The sequence below is a fragment of the Nicotiana tomentosiformis genome, chromosome 1 (genome assembly GCF_000390325.3).
Source record: "Nicotiana tomentosiformis chromosome 1, ASM39032v3, whole genome shotgun sequence".
In the NCBI taxonomy this organism is placed as follows: domain Eukaryota; kingdom Viridiplantae; phylum Streptophyta; class Magnoliopsida; order Solanales; family Solanaceae; genus Nicotiana; species Nicotiana tomentosiformis.
In genome coordinates this window covers 93,174,268-93,192,063 of record NC_090812.1, presented here as the reverse complement: position 1 = coordinate 93,192,063, position 17,796 = coordinate 93,174,268, and the positions used below count along the sequence as shown (strand labels likewise).

Below are 17,796 nucleotides of genomic sequence, written 5' to 3'. Positions count from 1 at the left end.
ATTTATGTACACCAACGTGCACAATCTTAGTACAATTTCGAGAGGCTGAAACTTCAGTCTCGCAGTAGGTGGGCACCTCAATTTTGGGTCAAGATAAAGATCAATCTTGTAAATTGTAAAAACGAAATCAATCAACTACGCCTGACTTTCATAATTGTAAAAACCTTTTATATCTATTTGATTCCGTTTAAACTTGTTTCATTCCTATAATGATGAATAACTTGTCTTTTAGTATTCTTTTTTCTGGACACTTACATTCAGCAAATTTTTGGATGCCAAAGCAGGCACAATTTAAGCTACTTTTGGCAAAGCTTAAATATTACTACTAAAGCCACTTCTAATACATTTATATGCAAATCAATTTGTGGTAACTTCACATACAAACTTTCTGGATGAAGATTTCAAGCTTATAACCTGTATATCTTTATTCCCACTTTGGTGTCAAGTTACATTTAAAACAATACAGAAGCCATTGGAGTAATGGTTCAAAATAGCTGGCATACAAATCATTATGAAATTTTAGTGTCTCTAACAGCAGGCTTACCTAAACACTACAGATTCAGTTTTCCAGCCAAATACCAGGAATGCATTGCGAGGCAACCGAAGGAGAAGATGTTAGCAAGGGAAGATAGTCCATGAATCATCCCAAATTTCTTGTTCATTGCCGCAAGCTTTGGATTAGCCTTAGCAACTTCCTGGTTCTTGGTCCATCCAACTTCCTCCCCGATGTTGGCCTCTTTCTCTATCTTATGCCTTTGCCTCATCATCTGCCAAACATCAAATGCATTATTAACATCAGAATGCCAATGAAAAAGCACATCAGACTTTTTGGGGGCTGTTTGCACAAGTTCTAATTTTAACAAAAGTGAGATGTTCTGCATCAGAAATAGTATCTCCCAATGCAGAGCAGTTTCAAGATTTTGAGACGTCACCCCCGTATCAAGGCTAAACATATGTGTCTGCACTCTGCAGTAGTCTACCAAGTTTTTGCAACAAACTAGCTAATAAATGAGGCCACAGTATTATCCAATTATGTCCACCCCTTATTAGTCTATCACGGCATCAATAGTGAAGTTCATCAATGTAGAGCAAATAACGTACTACTTATATTCATCAGCTCATAAAAACAAAGTCCAACTACCAAAATCAAGGCCCTAAGAGCCTCAATCTTTGGGCTCAATGCTCCCACAAGGTAGAAATTGGTATTTACCAATCATACTTGCTTTGTAAGTAATTTTAGCTGAATGAACTTGTTGAAACAGGAAGAGTAGAATAAATACACTTGGGCTAGCAATGCACATTTCCCTGCCTTTATAGATGACGAATGCATCATATAATGTGGATTTTCCTTCACAAAAGGCCAACAACTTTTGGCCCATGGAAAATGAGACGTTGGAAGTCACCCTCCAATCCAACTCCAAGAAACATGACGCAGTACGAGAATATTTACACCACTAGTTTCCATTCTTGTCTCTCAACCTTAATAAGTACTCCTCTATTACATTTTATGTGTCTTAGTTTGATTGAGCACTATATTTAACAATGTAAGAAGACTTTTGAATCTTGTAATCTTAAACGAACTGTGTATAACATTTCAAAAAAACTCTTTGAATCTTGTGATCTTAAACATGGGGAATATCATTTGGTAAAATGAGAATGTTAGATTTAAAACTTACTAAATATAGAAATGTGACTTTCTTTTTGAAACAAACTAAAAAGGAAGACGCCTAGCTGAAATGAAGGGAGTACCAACTATCATTGTTTTTAAAAGCACAAGGGCAAAAAGCGAGAAGTGAGATGTGAAGCGCACATTAATTTATTATACAGGAAAAGAAATTCTAGTTTACCTTACCATTTATTTAATTTATTTACTTCTTTAATTATCCAGTTATTATCTCTGATAAGTAGATGTTAATGGTACTATCACAAGGCTGATGGTGGCAAGGACAGCTCTGTAATGGTTTAGTTTCTTCTTCTTTGGGTTGGTCAACCAAGGAAGTGATAATTTTGCAATTAGTGCCACTGGCTAGAAGATAAGTTCATGCAATTCCAAAATCCTCCAAAGACAGCCACTTATGCTATATCTTTCAAGGGATCTTCAAACTCCTTATCAGCAACGCTGGTGACTACTATGCTTTAGAACCTAGCAAATTAACCAGTGTGGTAACAAATAGTCGTTCACCTTCTTGTGGTCTCAAAATCTCAGCCACCTCATCCATTGTGGTTTCTCCCTGCTCAACATCGTCAATCTGTTCCTTTTAAAAGGTAGTAAAATTGCACATTACACTTAGCTAATTTTTTAACTCGTTAAGTTGACCAATCATAGGCTACTATTACCTTTGTCAAAAAAAAGTTGGCCAATCATAGGCAGAGTACAACAACTCGCTGGTGACTACTATGCTTTCACCCAACCAGAAAATTAAATCATGAATACACACGTTGAGAATACCCATCGGAAAAACTTTTTTCCCTCTATAACTTTGGTAACATCAGGAAGCCACATAAAAATATCAGGAGAGTAACAGTGGAAGCAAAAGGGCTCGAGTAAATAACAGAAAATTTATTATAAATGAAGTTAAGATATTTATAAGATTATTATGTTCTACTAAGGGGACATAATCAAGTTTACTACTTCTCCAATGGGAAGCAAAAAATCTCGAGGAAATAAGAGTTTTTAAAAGGCCTACAATTTCTCAGAAACCATCCCGACCCAGGGAAGATTAGAAGACAATGGAAGTAAAAGACTCATATGCTATACCAACATGTAATTGTTGGTACACTTCCATTAAATATAGCATTTTCCACGAATCTTATTAGTTTGTTAGAGATTTGTCTATCAATAGAAAATGTAGATAACCCCCAATTGTCTTAGAAGTTAAAACACAAAATATTGATTATTGGAATGAAGAGTCCAAGCGTAGCAAGATGAACATTGAGTATTCATATAGCCGATCACCATTATCTAGGGATTAAGGAGTAGTCGTTTTAATGGGAAAATTAGCAGCGCTAAGCATGAATAAATAGAAAAGGGGTTGATCATTTGGTTTTTGAAACTGTGAGGGAATGGACTATACCAATTCGTTACCACAGGGAAGAAATTGAAGGTTGCCGAAAACATGGAAAGGAATTTAACCTTTCTATGTAATAAATTCATGGGACCTTCTGCATCTCCCAATTTCAAAGCATAGGGAGGAAATCAGAGGTTGCTAAAACCTAAAACATAGAAAGGAATTAACCTTTTTTTTATAACAAGTTAGAACTCCTGCCTCTCCCAATTTCAAAGCATAGGGAGGGAGTTTACGCTTTCTTTGTAGTAAGTTCATGGGATCTTATGCGTCTCCCAATTTTCTTATGGTCCAATGACATGCTGGTCAGGCTTTCTATGGATTCACTTGATCTTAATCCGCAAAATTACTTGTCATTTTCTAATGCTGGCATAAGCATTATTTTCACCTGGATGACAATAAAATGTCTAAAGAACAGCTCCTAATAAGTCTCTACTCATCATGGGCCCCAAAACTAAGAAATGATAATTTTCTGATCAGGTAAAACTAAAGCTTTTAGTGATAAGCAGCACCAAGAAGGTGCTATACAGAAAAAGATTGCACCCTACTTCCTCATATACTAACCTACATAGACTGTAACATTCTAGGCGCATGGGTATTTACATGAGTACAAAAGGAAAACGTCCTAGTCCTTTATAACACTGATGAACTCTATGAGTTCTTATCCGTCCTCTATTCGTTCATTTTTACATCAAAATGACAGCATATACTAACCTATTAGTTAATTTTTACAGAAAATTAAAAAATGATAATTGCTAACAGTCAGAAGGAAAAACCAAGGGCCGATATTAAAGGTAAACCATCAAAAGTGGTTTTCCACTCATAAGGGTATAACCATGCAAGCCTGCAGCATTCTAACAGCGAAAAGCAGACAGAGCCGACAGGTTTTAAATTTTTTTGATATAAAAGCCGCTAGCATAACACTTAATCACTTGTGAAACTATTTCATAAGTAGTTGTGTGGCCATCGTGTTCAGACGTAAACAATTCTAGTTCTTTTCTGACATGGGGATGGAACTTTTATGACCAATCCCTGTGGCTGTGTTTCAAACAGGTTACCATTAATCAACTGAGCTATTTCCTTAACCATGTTATTTCATTTAAGTCAGTCCAGTCAATTCCCAATTTTAAATCCAATTTTAAATTCAAATCATGCAGACCGAGGCTATCTTATCTTATCTTCAGTAATATCTTATCTTATAAACGACTGCATAATACAATATGACTAACCAAGGCTATCGGTACTCATTTGGACATAAAAATGTAACATCACAAAGTACAATCTAGTACCTGGATGGTCATAGGGGTAAAGACAAAGAGATTGCTGAGGTTGAAAGCAAATGCAGCAAGAATGAACCCAAGTTGGTACTTCTCAGCAGCAGACGCAGCCTTCCAAGGATGCAAGTACCCAAAAGAACCCACGGAAACAGCACAACACACCCCCACCATGGAAAAGTAGGCTGGAAACATTTTACTCTGCAGATTCCCAAACTGATGCCTTGGCAAATTCCTACAACAAAAATACTCGAATGTATAAGGAAAGCGTCAAATTATCTGAAAACCCATTGAGCAGAGTGAGTACAGAGGATTCATGTACCAGGCACCAACTAATTTGGGATTGAGATATAGTAGTTGATTGATACTATTTCAAATAAACCCATTAGAAAAATGAGGCAAAATACTAGTCTCTCTGTCCTATTTTATGTAACACACTTCCAATTTTATAGCCTGTTTGGCCAAGCTTCTCCGAGTTGAAACGCACTGCTTTTTTTTCAAAGTTAGAAGTGTTTGACCAAGCTTTTAGAAGGAAAAAAAGTATTTTTCAGTAGAACCAGAAACAGTTTTGGAAAAGCAAAAAAAGTTAGTTTGTTCTTGAGAATCACTTTTGAGAAAAATAGGCTTAAAAGCACTTTTTAAAAGCTTGGTCAAACACTAATTATTGCTTAGAATTGATTTTCACATTAATTAGTCAAACACAAATTGTTTCTAACAAAACTACTTTTGAAAAAAAAAATACTTTTGAAAAAAAGTATTCTCAAGATAAGCTTATTTTTTCCAACTTGGCCAAAATGACTGTTAGTCTGCTCCAAAAAAAAAAAAAAAACACATTTTTCTATATTTAGAAAAAATTTAACTTTTAACTTCTCGTTTTATCCGACATGATTTATAGACACACAAATGTCTGTAGCTTATTTTCGTCCTTTCTTGCTTAAACTCCATTCCCAGTCAAAAGCGTCACAAAAATTGGACATGGGGGTTGAAATATAGAAGTAATACCTCTTGTAATGGACCAGTAGATACAAAGGATCTATATAGCTAATGGCAACCAATTTGGGATTGAGACATAGTTGATTGATATGGGAAAAAAAAAAAAGGTAAATACAGGAAGAAGTTAAGGGGAATACTTGAACATGATGATACCACCAATGAAAGTGACCCAAAGAGCAGCGCCAAAGGCAGTGGAGAAGCAGAGGAGATGAGCTAATTTCAGCAAAGTTACGAGCTTTGGAGGATGTTGACCCTCTGATTTTGATCCGAAAGTTTCTGGAGAAAAAAGTACTCCAATTGCCAAGAAAACTACAGCAGCTAAGAATCGTGTCATCCAAGCCATGGTTTCTGCACTTTGATCGAAATTATTGTTGCCGGACGATCAGATTGTCAGGAGAAGTGGGTTTTCTGGGTTCTGATTAAAAGGGGGTTCTTAGCTTTGGCTTTACCTACTTCACTTCCAGAAGCTTCCTAAAGAGCTTGTTTGGATTCGTGTTACATAACGAGCAAATGTGTCGCTGTTGATTTAGTATAGTTGCGTCCTTATCTTGTTTATTTAAATTTCATCCTTCATTATTATTAAATAATTTTATTTTATTATTTATTATATACTTTTATATAATAATTTTATCATGTATTATAATTTTTTTTATAATATTACAAGTTTATTATTTATATTGTTAGTGTGTGATATCATAAAACGATGGCAAACGACATAATCTATCTAAATATTGTATTTATCAAACGATAAAGTACAATACAGTAAGATACTATACATTATGAAATGATACGTAACAACCATCCAAACAAGTTGTAACTAGTGTTCTTGCGATAGGTCGTTGAGTACATTTATTGACTGGTCGTCTGCTGCAAAAGTTACTAATCCCTCTATTTACTTTTATTTGTTAATTATTCTAAAAATAAATTTTTATTTTTACTTGTCACTTTTCGTTTATTAAAAGAAAAATAATTTATTTTTTCAATTTTGCCCTTAGCATTAATTACTCAGTCCAAATCATTTTCAGAATCTATTAAGACTATACACCAATTAATATGGATATCATGGTAAATTATACACTTTATTTATTATTTCTTAAGGGGTGTGCAAAGTCAATAATGGACAAGTAAAAATGAACGGAGTGAGTAATTAGTATAATAGAAAAATGCAAAATTGCGTCGTTTGCCACTTAAACTTGCACCTGAATGCCATCCCGATAAATAAACTTTTAGAGTTTATATGAATGTGTGGGAGAGGGTGGTGGAGCTAAGGGTGAGGAGAAGGGTGTCTATTTTCGAGAACCAGTTTGGGTTTATGCTAGGGCGTTTGACTACGGAAGTCATTCACCTTGTTAGGAGATTGATGGAACAATATAGGGAGAGGAAGAGGGACTTACATATGGTGTTCATCGATTTAGAAAAGGCTTACGATAAAATCCCGAGGGAGGTTCTATGGAGATGTTTGGAGGCTTGAGGTATACCTGTGGCCTACATTGGGATGATTAAAGACATATATGAGGGAGCGAAGACCTGTGTGAGTACAGTGGGAGGGGTCTCAGACCATTTTCCGCTCACGATAGGGTTGCATCAGGGGTCGGTACACAACCCTTTTTTGTTTGCCCCGGCGATGGACGTACTGACTCGCCACATCGGAGGTGGCGTGGTGTATGTTATTTGCAGACGACATTGTTTTAATTGACGAGGCGTAAGACGGTGTTAACGCGAGGTTAGAGGTGTGGAGACATACCCTAAAGTCTAAAAGTTTCAAGCCGAGCAGAACCAAGACAAAATACTTGGAGTGTAAGTTTAGTGGTGCTACTCAGGGAGTAGAAGGGGAAGTGAGGTTGGATTCACAAGTCATCCCAAGGGGAATTTTAAGTACATTGGGTCTCTTATATAGGGGGATGGGGAGATTGTCACACATCGTATTGGGGCGGGATGGATGAAATGAAGACTTGCTTATAGTGTTTTGTATGATAAGAAGGTACTACCAAAACTTAAAGGTATGTTTTATAGAGCGGTGGTCAGACTGGTTATGATGTATGGGGCTAAGTGTTGGCCAATCAAGAGCTCTCACGTCCAGAAGATGAAGGTAGCAAAGATGAGGATGTTGAGATGGATGTGGGGGCACACCAGATTAGATATGATTCAGAATGAAGTTATTCGGGACAAGGTGGGTGGCCCCTATTGAGGACAAGATGCAGGAAGCACGGCTTAGATAGTTTGGACACATGAGGAAGAGAAGCACAGACACTCCGGTAAGGAGGTGTGTGAGGTTGACATTAAAGGCCCTTAGGAGAGATAGAGGTAGGCCGAAGAAGAGTTGGGGTGAGGTGATTAGGCATGACATGGCGCAGCTACACCAGACCGAGGACATGACCGATGATAGGAAGGTGTGGAGGTCGAAGATTAGGATAGTAGGTTAGGTAGTCTAGATTATTTATACCGGTAGTGTTAGTACGTACTCTCGCATTTGGTTGGTGGTAGGATTATTTGAATACCGTTTTTTTTACTATCTTATTGTGTATGCTGTTTTTACATGATTTTTCGGTGTTGTCTCGTCTTGTTTCTTGTTATTATTGTGGTACTTATGCTTGTTTGAGCCGAGCGTCATGGGCCCATTTTCTTACATTGGGTAGCGGCACCTGCTCGCCCGTGCGGCGCCCGCAGTTTCCCTCGCTGCGGGCCAGCCTACCTATCCGTCCCAGGATTTCCCAAGCACGATCCTGTGCCTGTGGGTTGGGGGCTCGCCCCAACCTGTGCCGCCCGTAAGATGCCTAGGCCCTTGGCCATAGGCATGTCGTGGCGCTCGATCTTAGGATCACAATCCATGCGCGCCCTGGGGACTGGCTTAGGACATGCCTTGTCCTTAGCCCAAGACTGAGCATTGCTCCCGCGTGCACAGCCCAATCCTCAAGCTTACACTCGTCTAGTGCATCCGCGACTAGCTCATGCCTCGCCGGAGTAAGGCAGCCTTTAGTCCTTGGCCATTGTCATGCGCCTCTTTCGTGCCATGCCCATACATGCCCTCTTGCAGCACGCTTCCATTCCGAAGTAGTGCAGTGTCGCCCACACCTGCACCTTTAGGCCAACGGACCCTTGCTTGCATGGCTGAACCAAAGCCATGCTCACAAGTCGACACATGATGCCCCTATGACAGGTGCGTCAAGTATCCAATCGGCGTGGAGGTCTCTTTCCAACACTCGGCAGCCCGCGGGGCTGGCCGTTCCACAATAGCAGCCTCCACTGCCCTTTTGATGCCCAACGCAGGCCCTAAGGCGTTGCGCAGCCCATACGAGTTCCCAAACTCGTATGGATACCTTTGACACTCCCTTGAGTCATCTAGGCAGGCCCGTTCTATGCGGCTCGGTGGCAGCACGCATGGGGGAGGCAGGTCGGAGCTTTCATCACCTATACCCCCCTTATATATGCTTAAAATTAAAAAGCCCAAGTTGCCCGAGTAGACTGCTCTACGTCAGACCATCAGAAGGCTCCTTTCTCACCAGTTCTTGGCCGAAATTACAACCCCAAATTCTGGGTTGTAACATCCTCCCACACTCATAATGTCATCGCCCCGATGACACATCATGGCTTAAGACATCCCGGAGTCTGCCCCCTCAGGTATGCCCATTCAAGCTCCCTTTGTTCTGTGGGTTGGACTTCCTCGAAGTCCTTTCTCAAATGGAGTCGTGCCCCATGCACTGCTCCTCCCAAGTATCTTCCAAGCGTGTCTCTGCACTTCACCTCCATTCGGTGTTCACTTGGAAAGTGCCTCCGCACTTGCACCCTCTGGTGTCTAACTTTGTGATTGACCCACACTAGTCAAATCACACCATGACCCTCACGGCCTTCATGTCCGTCTGAAGCTTTCCTTCACAGGTTAGCACATCAATGTGCTATTTTGACGTCGCTCCCGTAGCCATCCGCTTCCGTAGCCTCAAGATGCCCTATTTGGCATAGCTCCCGTAGCCTTTCGCTCGCGTAGCTCTAAGATGCCTTTGGCATAGCTCACGTAGCATTCTGCTCCCGCAGCTCTCTTTGCCCCTACCTTGAAGATGTGTTCGCTTCCCAGACCCACGACTTCGCCCTTATGCCTCTTGCATAGGCGGGATCCTCCCACACTCGATGTGGAGGATACATCTTAGCCCCGTCGTCTCACTTGGCATTCGGCCAGCTCTTGAGACGACCCTCGGTGAGTACTACATTTCCAAAGTCATAGCATCGCCGCCTTTCCGAACAGAGTTCTTTGCTTTCCGTCCGTCACTTCCTCAGCAAGTAGCCAATGCTCCCGGTAGTACTTCAATACTCGCCCTATAGACAGGTACTCTCCTGGTCCTGCTAGCACGGCTTCCCGGTTCGGTGTGCCACGCACTTGGACACTCTCGGTCCCCGATCATTCGACATACCCCTTTCCAGAATGATGACACCGTCTAAACTTGGGAACTCGTCCCATTCCGCTTGCTTCACTATACCTTCAAATTCTTTTCCTCACCTTGGCAATGCCCTCAGGAAACCCAAAGTCTTTTCCCGAAGGAAAGACACTCAGCTTGATGCGTTGCACGCATCCTTGGCAAGATCTCCGCTATGATCATGCCGAAATTTATAGTCCATGGCCTACTCTTTCGTAATATGGTTGCACGACCTGGCAAACATGGCATTCTCTTGGCCATCCGACTCATCGGCATATCACCTCATTCAGTAGCACCTTAGACTGATGAAAGACAATGGAATCACCCATTTCCTTCGTCGACCATTAGTATCTGGTTCTCGATCTTTGTTGGCATATGAACATCAATCTCTGCTTTGACGTGATCTCGGCACTGACATCCAAAATGCACTCGCCATATCCACTATTTGCCTTGACGTTGTGCCATGGCATAGTATGGCCTTAATCAGCTCTGATACCAAGTTGTATCAGAATGATTCCGTTTTTGCTCTGATACCAAGTATCACGGGCCCATTTTCTTACATTGGGTAGCAGCACCTGCTCGCCCGTGCGGCGCCCGCAGTTTCCCTCGCTGCAGGCCAGCCTACCTATCCGTCCCAGGATTTCCCAAGCACGATCTTGTGCCTGTGGGTTGGGGGCTCGCCCCAACTTGTGCCGCCCGTAAGATGCCTAGGCCCTTGGCCATAGGCATGTCGTGGCGCTCGATCTTAGGATCACAATCCATGTGCGCCCTGGGGACTGGCTTAGGACATGCCTTGTCCTTAGCCCAAGACTGAGCATCGCTCCCGCGTGCACAGCCCAATCCTCAAGCTTACACTCGTCTAGTGCATCCGCGACTAGCTCGTGCCTCGCCCGAGTAAGGCAACCTTTAGTCCTTGGCCATTGTCATGCGCCTCTTTCGTGCCATGCCCATACATAGCCCTCTTTCAGCACGCTTCCATTCCGAAGTAGTGCAGTGTCGCCCACACCTGCACCTTTAGGCCAACGAACCCTTGCTTGCATGGCTGAACCAAAGCCATGCTCACAAGTCGACACATGATGCCCCTATGACAGGTGCGTCAAGTATCCAATCGGCATGGAGGTCTCTTTCCAACACTCGGCAGCCCGCGGGGCTGGCCGTTCCACAATAGCAGCCTCCACTGCCCTCTTGATGCCCAACGCAGGCCCTAAGGCGTTGCGCAGCCCATACGAGTTCCCAAACTCGCATGGATACCTTTGACACTCCCTTGAGTCATCTAGGCAGGCCCTTGGGGTTCGCCCCCAAGGCAGCTCGTTCTATACGGCTCGGTGGCAGCACATATGGGGGAGGCAGGTCGGAGCTTTCATCACCTATACCCCCCTTATATATGCTTAAAATTAAAAAGCCCAAGTTTCCCGAGTAGACTGCTCTACGTCAGACCATCAGAAGGCTCCTTTCTCACCAGTTCTTGGCCGAAATTACAACCCCAAATTCTGGGTTGTAACACGAGGGTCTATTGAAAATAACATCTCTACCTCCACAAAGGTAGGGGTAAGGTCTGCATACACACTACCCTCCCCAGACCCCACTATGTGGGATTATACTGGGTATGTTATTGTTATTGTTGTTCATATAAACACTTCAACTTACAACAACAACAACAACAATCGAGTATAATCCCACGTGTGGGGTCTGAGGAGGGTAGTGTGTACGCAGACCTTACCCCTACCCCGGAGGGTAGAGAGGCTATTTCCGAAAGACCCTCGGCACAAGGAGATGAAAAAGAGGCAACGGAACAATAACAAAAACACTTCAACTTATGCATTTGTAAAATAATAAATACCTTTGACCGTTGACTCAATCAATAATTCTTAATCAGTTGTTATGCGTATTTGTCACACCTGCTTGAAGCGTGAAGCTCCTTTTTCCAATGCCTAACGGAAACCCCATCAATTTAGGCTTATTCTTCCTTATTAATCATAAAAGATTGCAACCTTCATTATTGAGGCATTGAAGCTCTGTAATACCTTTTTTCTTCATATTTCCACATATCCAAGTCATTTATTTTCTTCTCAGATCGATATTTTATTCTTCAGGCCAAGAATACAATGGAAAGTCGTGTATTTTGTCGTTGTGGAGTTGACGCCGTTCTGAGTGTTGATACCCAATTACGCCCTCATATTTTATAAAGTATTCCATATACTTTTAAAATATCATTTTTCATCATTACCTAATTTACCAGGGTCATATAAGCATTTTCTATAATTTTTAAAGCTTTAAAAATGATTTTCTTGCATTTAATTTGTTTCAAATATTTATTAATATCCCTTCAAATTATTTCAGGGTGATTTAATCATCAAAATTTATTATTTATACCCAAATATATTTTATTATATTTTATTCCATTCTTACATAATTATATTTGCCTCTTTCTACTATTTTAAAATATTTTACAATAATAGCCTATATTCTAATAATAATTATATTTTTATTATATTATTTATGTCAAAATAGAATCTTTATATTTCTATAACTCTGAATTATTATTTTTAAGTATTTAATGTCTTAAATAATATTTTATTTATTTAATAGCCAGTTTTTATAATTTATTTTAATACATTTCGTGCATTTTAAATTATAGCCCAATTTGGGGCTAATTTCGGACCAATAAGGTTCAAATGAGCAGGGCCATCCCAGTTGACCCTCAAAATCCCAAACCAAACAACCCTCTTTAAAAACCCGGCCGCGACTCATTAAAACAACTCGCCCCACCTGTTCTTTAAACCATGTCGTTGATCTCTCAAGATCAACGACCCACAATCAACACACCTTTCTTAATTAACCATCCCCCCCCCCCCCCCCGAAACCCTACCATTTCTCCTAAGCCGCCACCCCCAAAATTATCTCATCCTCTCCTTCTCTCTGAAGAACCCTAGCCATCTCCCCCTTCAATCCCTCTTCTAATCTTGTTCCTCCCTTTATTTGCTTACCATATCTATGTTTCTCCACTACTGATCACATGTTTGTGGTATTACCTAGGTACTTGACCAATTTTGGCAAGTACCATCTCCTAAAACGGACTGGATCGACCTCAATCTTTGAGATTTGGACAGTGAATAAGGGTTGATTCCTTACACCAGTTGGCCGGTTTCAAACATTGAACACTAATTAGGGTTTAGAATTCTATTTCTTTCCTTACATATTACTTTACTGATTGCATATATATTTTTCTTTCCTTGTTTATGCTTGCTTGATTTCTTTCCTTGTTTACTCGTTTGATTTAACTACTATAAAAAACCGTCCCCTAATTCCCCTAAACAGACCTTACCTACTGCTATTACTCTCTCGCTCTCACTCGTTCTACTATTCTAAAACTTGAGACCTTGGCCGGTTGAAAGCCAAGGCCACCAAAATTCGATCGTTGCTCATTTCTCAGTGTGAGCACTGCCCGGGGTTCACCCTTGGGAACTCTGACGCACTGAAATTCCGGGAGTCCTGATGTTCTCTCCTTACTGCTGGAACTTAATTTTCTCATTTTCTTGTTCGTTAATTTGCAACTAGTGAGTACCTTGACTCTTACAATTCTATTCTTTTTACTTGTGGTCATGCTCTGAATATCCATATTATGGTGTTATCTTTGTTTGCAATCCTATCCGCCTTGAAGTTAGTCTGTGGTCCTGTACTTTCTAGCATTCAAACTTGCCTAAATCCTAAACTTGGACATCTGCTCACTATGTGTAACTTCTGACCATCTTGAACCTGCTTAGTCTACTATGTTTGTATATACATGAGTTTCCTATATTTGTTGCTTGCCCATATTCATATCTTGCTTTGGATTACTATATTAAAACTCCTAGGACACTAATTCATGCCCAGAATTTGTTCGACTGTACTTCTCCATGCTAAGTCATTCATGCACAACTTGCTACTTGCTCACTTTTAAAAAATGATCATGTCTATGTGAATTCTGAACTTTTCAGACATGCATGTTTCTCTGCCACTTATGAACCCTAACTCTTACTATAGTTGCACGCTTTACTACCATCTTGTTGTGTAGACCCATACCTGCTAATGTTATGTTTGCTCGAGTTTAATGCCTAAGGAAATCTTTGATATGAATAATTGAACCTTCTATATGTGATCAATTTGCATTCTCATAATTAAGTACTTGCTTGTTGATCAGTTGTTGTGCTGAGTTTGTGATACTGTTGATCCTGTTTTCATATTAACACTTCTGCTTTCCATGAATTGACCTACAATCCTTAGTTATGTCTTGCCTTGCATTCTTGTGTTGGGGTCTTCTTGGGAAGACTGTTGTTGGTATCTGTCCTAAGGGTGCCTCTTGAGCAGATCATTGTTACTTGTTAATCTCCTTAGAACCAAGTCATGCCCTTGCATGCCTTGAACTCTCATGCTTAGTTCGTTTGTTTTATGGATTCATGTTTCCTGCAACTAACCAGGTGTATCTTAAGAAGTCTGTTACTTTGAACTCATTTGCTAATTTGAATGCCCTATATATGTGCTCATTATGTGTGATTATAAGGTCCTTGTGCATGCATGCTCTTATATCTGTTAGACATCACCCTTAGGATGATACTTAAAAAGTCTTTCTGTTGATGATTGTGATAATAGGAATCTATGTGTATGTATCTTTGTCTGATTGAGTTACCCGAATGACATGTTTGAATTTATGTTATCATGTTCCTGTTATTTGTTAATGGGTAATAAAGACAATTGTCTTTATGTTTGGGGCCTGGCTTATTGGGACATGCGTGTGTTGTTGGATCTGAGCATTGGTTAGGCATGCTTGTGAGCCTGGGGTGTTGGGCATTTTGGATATGCAAGAGTAAGATTGGTGAAGGCCTAGAAGGCATTGCTGGGTTATTTTGTACTTGTGTTGGACCTGTAATTATTGTATTTGGGCCTGTAATTACCATATTAAGTCTGCAATTATTTTATTATTCTATTTGGGCTTGTAATAATCTGTAATAATGAATGACGGGGAAATTAATGAAAAGGGGACTGGGATACTTTAATTTTCATATAAATGGGTAGAAAACATGCCTATAGGGTCTACATGTTTTGTTTACTACTTTGTCTGACATGTTTTATTTCTATACACTGATAAAAAGCATGCTTATAGGAACCTAAGTGCTCTACTGGCTCAACATGTCTTGCTCCCGTACATTATCAGAAATATGCCTATAATGATCTAAGTGTTTCACTCATTTACATGCTTCACTTCTCTACATGATATTAGATAGCATGCCTATAGGATTCAAACATCATTGATTACCTGCTCAACTTGTGTTATTGCTGTGTGATTGTTAGATAATATGCCTATAGGATCACATTAGTTGTTGTTGTTGTTGTTGTTGTTGTTGTTGTTGTTGTTGTTGTTCTCATCACACTGCCCGCCTAGAAAACATGCCTATAGGAATAAGCATGACAAATTCGTGTTCAAATTCCAACTGCTCAGAAAATATGCCCATAGGATATCGCTACTCGCTTAGAAAGCATGCCTATAGGATCAAAATGAATAATTATGTTTTGACAGCTTCACTGCCCAAGCGTGAATCACCTAGAGATCGTGTCTATAGGCTCTCAATGATGATTATAATCTCGAATTTTGATAATCTGACTAGCAATACTGCCTATGAGATTTTATTACACCATGCAGTCACGTAGAAGCCATGCCTATAGGTTTTTAAACGACTTTAATGCATCTTAATTCTAAAACTGTATATGACTCCTCACTGCATAATCTGAAATTTGCAACTGATTGCGTGCTTTTGTGCTTATGTGTGGAGGCTAACTTGAGCCTTTAATTGCTATTATGTGCAGTCCTACCTGTTTTGAATGTGCACCTAGTTTTATTATTTTGAGCTCCCTAAGTAAAGTCTAGAACTACCCAAATAGTAGGTCCAAAGCCTCCTGGACCATATGCATAGGACGGGTAATGCACACATAGGACACGATTTAGAATTGAACTAGAGCGCTTCAGGTAAACAAATTTAATATAGTAATTGGGTAGCATGAAATGATAGTCTGTGCCCGCTTAATAATATGAGCAACCCCTACCTTAAGCGAGTTGCGAAGTATTATTTATATTACATGGAGTGATCTTTTTGGCTAAAAAACTTAGGACCCCCCCCCCCCTCTCCTCCACATATGTCTATTACTCGCACCTTTATTTCTTCGAACATAGAACAGATTAGGTTGTACCTTGTAATCTCCAAAGGCTTGTATTAATCATCTATTAATGTATAGTCTAATTTCTTCATATGTGCAATCTTCTTTACACTTGTTTTATATCGTAGTCGAATATTTAATTTCCCTATCTTCCTTTAATTTACATCATCACATAGGACAATTATAATTCAATAATCCCACATAGCATTAATTTCGGTCGGGATCTACAGTTGTGGACCTCGAAGAGTGCTCAACACTTTCTCTTCGAGGTAATTTGAACCCTTACCCGATCTTTGGTGACACATGCTAGTTAAAACAGAGTTATTTGTAAATATGTGCCCTAACACATCGTAAAATCGTTAGGTGGCGACTCTTCTCTTCTTAATACCCATTTAAAAGAGTTGTTACAACTCGAAACCCGCTTTCGCGAGAAAACGGGGCTCACCAACATGTCGACTCTGCCGGGGATATAGTTAGGCTCTTACCATAATGAAGTTTTGCTTATGTGGAGTAATGGATTATTTGATGACATGTACACCCCGTATTTCTTTTATTTTGCTTAAAACTACTATATCATGTACATCCCCTCTCTATTTCCCCTATTTTCTTAAAATTACTATATCATGTCTTCTCCGTCCCTATCTCCACTATTTACTTCATTTAGTTACAATCTCGCACTTTTTCATGAGTTATGCTAACTTCTCTCCTTTGTCTTTCCTTTTTTTCTTTTCCTTCTCATGTTCATATTTATCATATTATTTATTGTTTTTGCGTACTTTCATCATCCAAATATCTAGCAACGTGTTACTATTTTTGTATAAAGCATGCTTTCAACATCATACTCCACCCGTGCCAATTATCAATATAGAGGTGCTTGATGAGTGTCCGCGCTTTCCTAAAAATACCCTTTTAAACCGGAAAGGCTTATTAGTAGTAGACTAGTCGATCAGCGGTACAGTTGACGGTCCCATGCCTTTCCCTCTCAAGTTGTCCGTTTGAGAGTACCAGTCTAGATTCTTCTAGAAACCACACTCTGATTTGAAATGTATATGCATCATGCTAAACCTAGTATGGATTGAAATGCCATTGACGCATCAACCCGCTTAGATGAACCTTGTCCAAAGTCCAAAGGGATTTCCATAATCCCAAAGGACACCATCATGTTATGTGCATTTCTTGGAGAAAACGTGCTGCCATGTTGACCATTAGTCTAAATAGTCGAATTTGGAGGGGGAAAGGACTAACTTTTATTTGTTTGCAGAAAATGAAGCACGAAATTCCCAGGTTTGGTATGGTCTAGAATATCCCGCCTATAATGATTGACTGGTGGAATAACCTTGCACCATGTGACAGAAATCACATGAGGAGAGTACTGGGTAACTTGCCATCTTTGCTGAATATTCGACCCAACAAGGAATTAATTGAGACAGCCACCATGTTCTGGGATGAAAAGAGAGTTGTTTTCTGATTTGGAAATATAGAAATGACTCCTCTTCTGGAAGAGATAGGAGGCTTCGTCAAGTTACCATGTGTCACGCCCCGACCTCGGAGAGCGCGACCGGTGCTCAACCGAGATAACCTGGTCAAGCAATTCTGCTAGATAGTTTCTACCCGACCTTGCCCATGAATAGAGTGGAGATGTACTCCATTAATTAACATAGAAAAGGTTTCATAAAAAAACACCAATTTCATTACCATTAGCAGCTTCATTCATAATTTCCAAAATATATTACCCATTTATAGTTTGAAGTGGAACATGTGTTACAAATACAATATTTCTAGTTTTGACTTTTCCAATACCAATGTACCACCCGCACTATGTCTACGGAGCCTCTAAGTAGAACAGAAGAGTAGTTTGGAAGTGCCGGC

At 40.1% G+C, this 17,796-nt stretch overlaps 1 protein-coding gene across 1 annotated transcript; it reads right to left on the bottom strand.

The window, feature by feature from the left end:
• Positions 1-399: 399 nt before the first annotated feature.
• Positions 400-5,860, bottom strand: LOC104091377 (uncharacterized). The gene is made up of 3 exons (XM_009596703.4): positions 5,470-5,860; positions 4,355-4,574; positions 400-767 (listed from the first exon to the last, which is right to left on the bottom strand). Exons 1-3 carry the CDS (start codon positions 5,673-5,675, stop codon positions 552-554), a joined length of 642 nt encoding a protein of 213 aa, XP_009594998.1. The 5' UTR covers positions 5,676-5,860; the 3' UTR covers positions 400-551.
• Between the last annotated feature and the right edge of the window lie 11,936 nt (positions 5,861-17,796).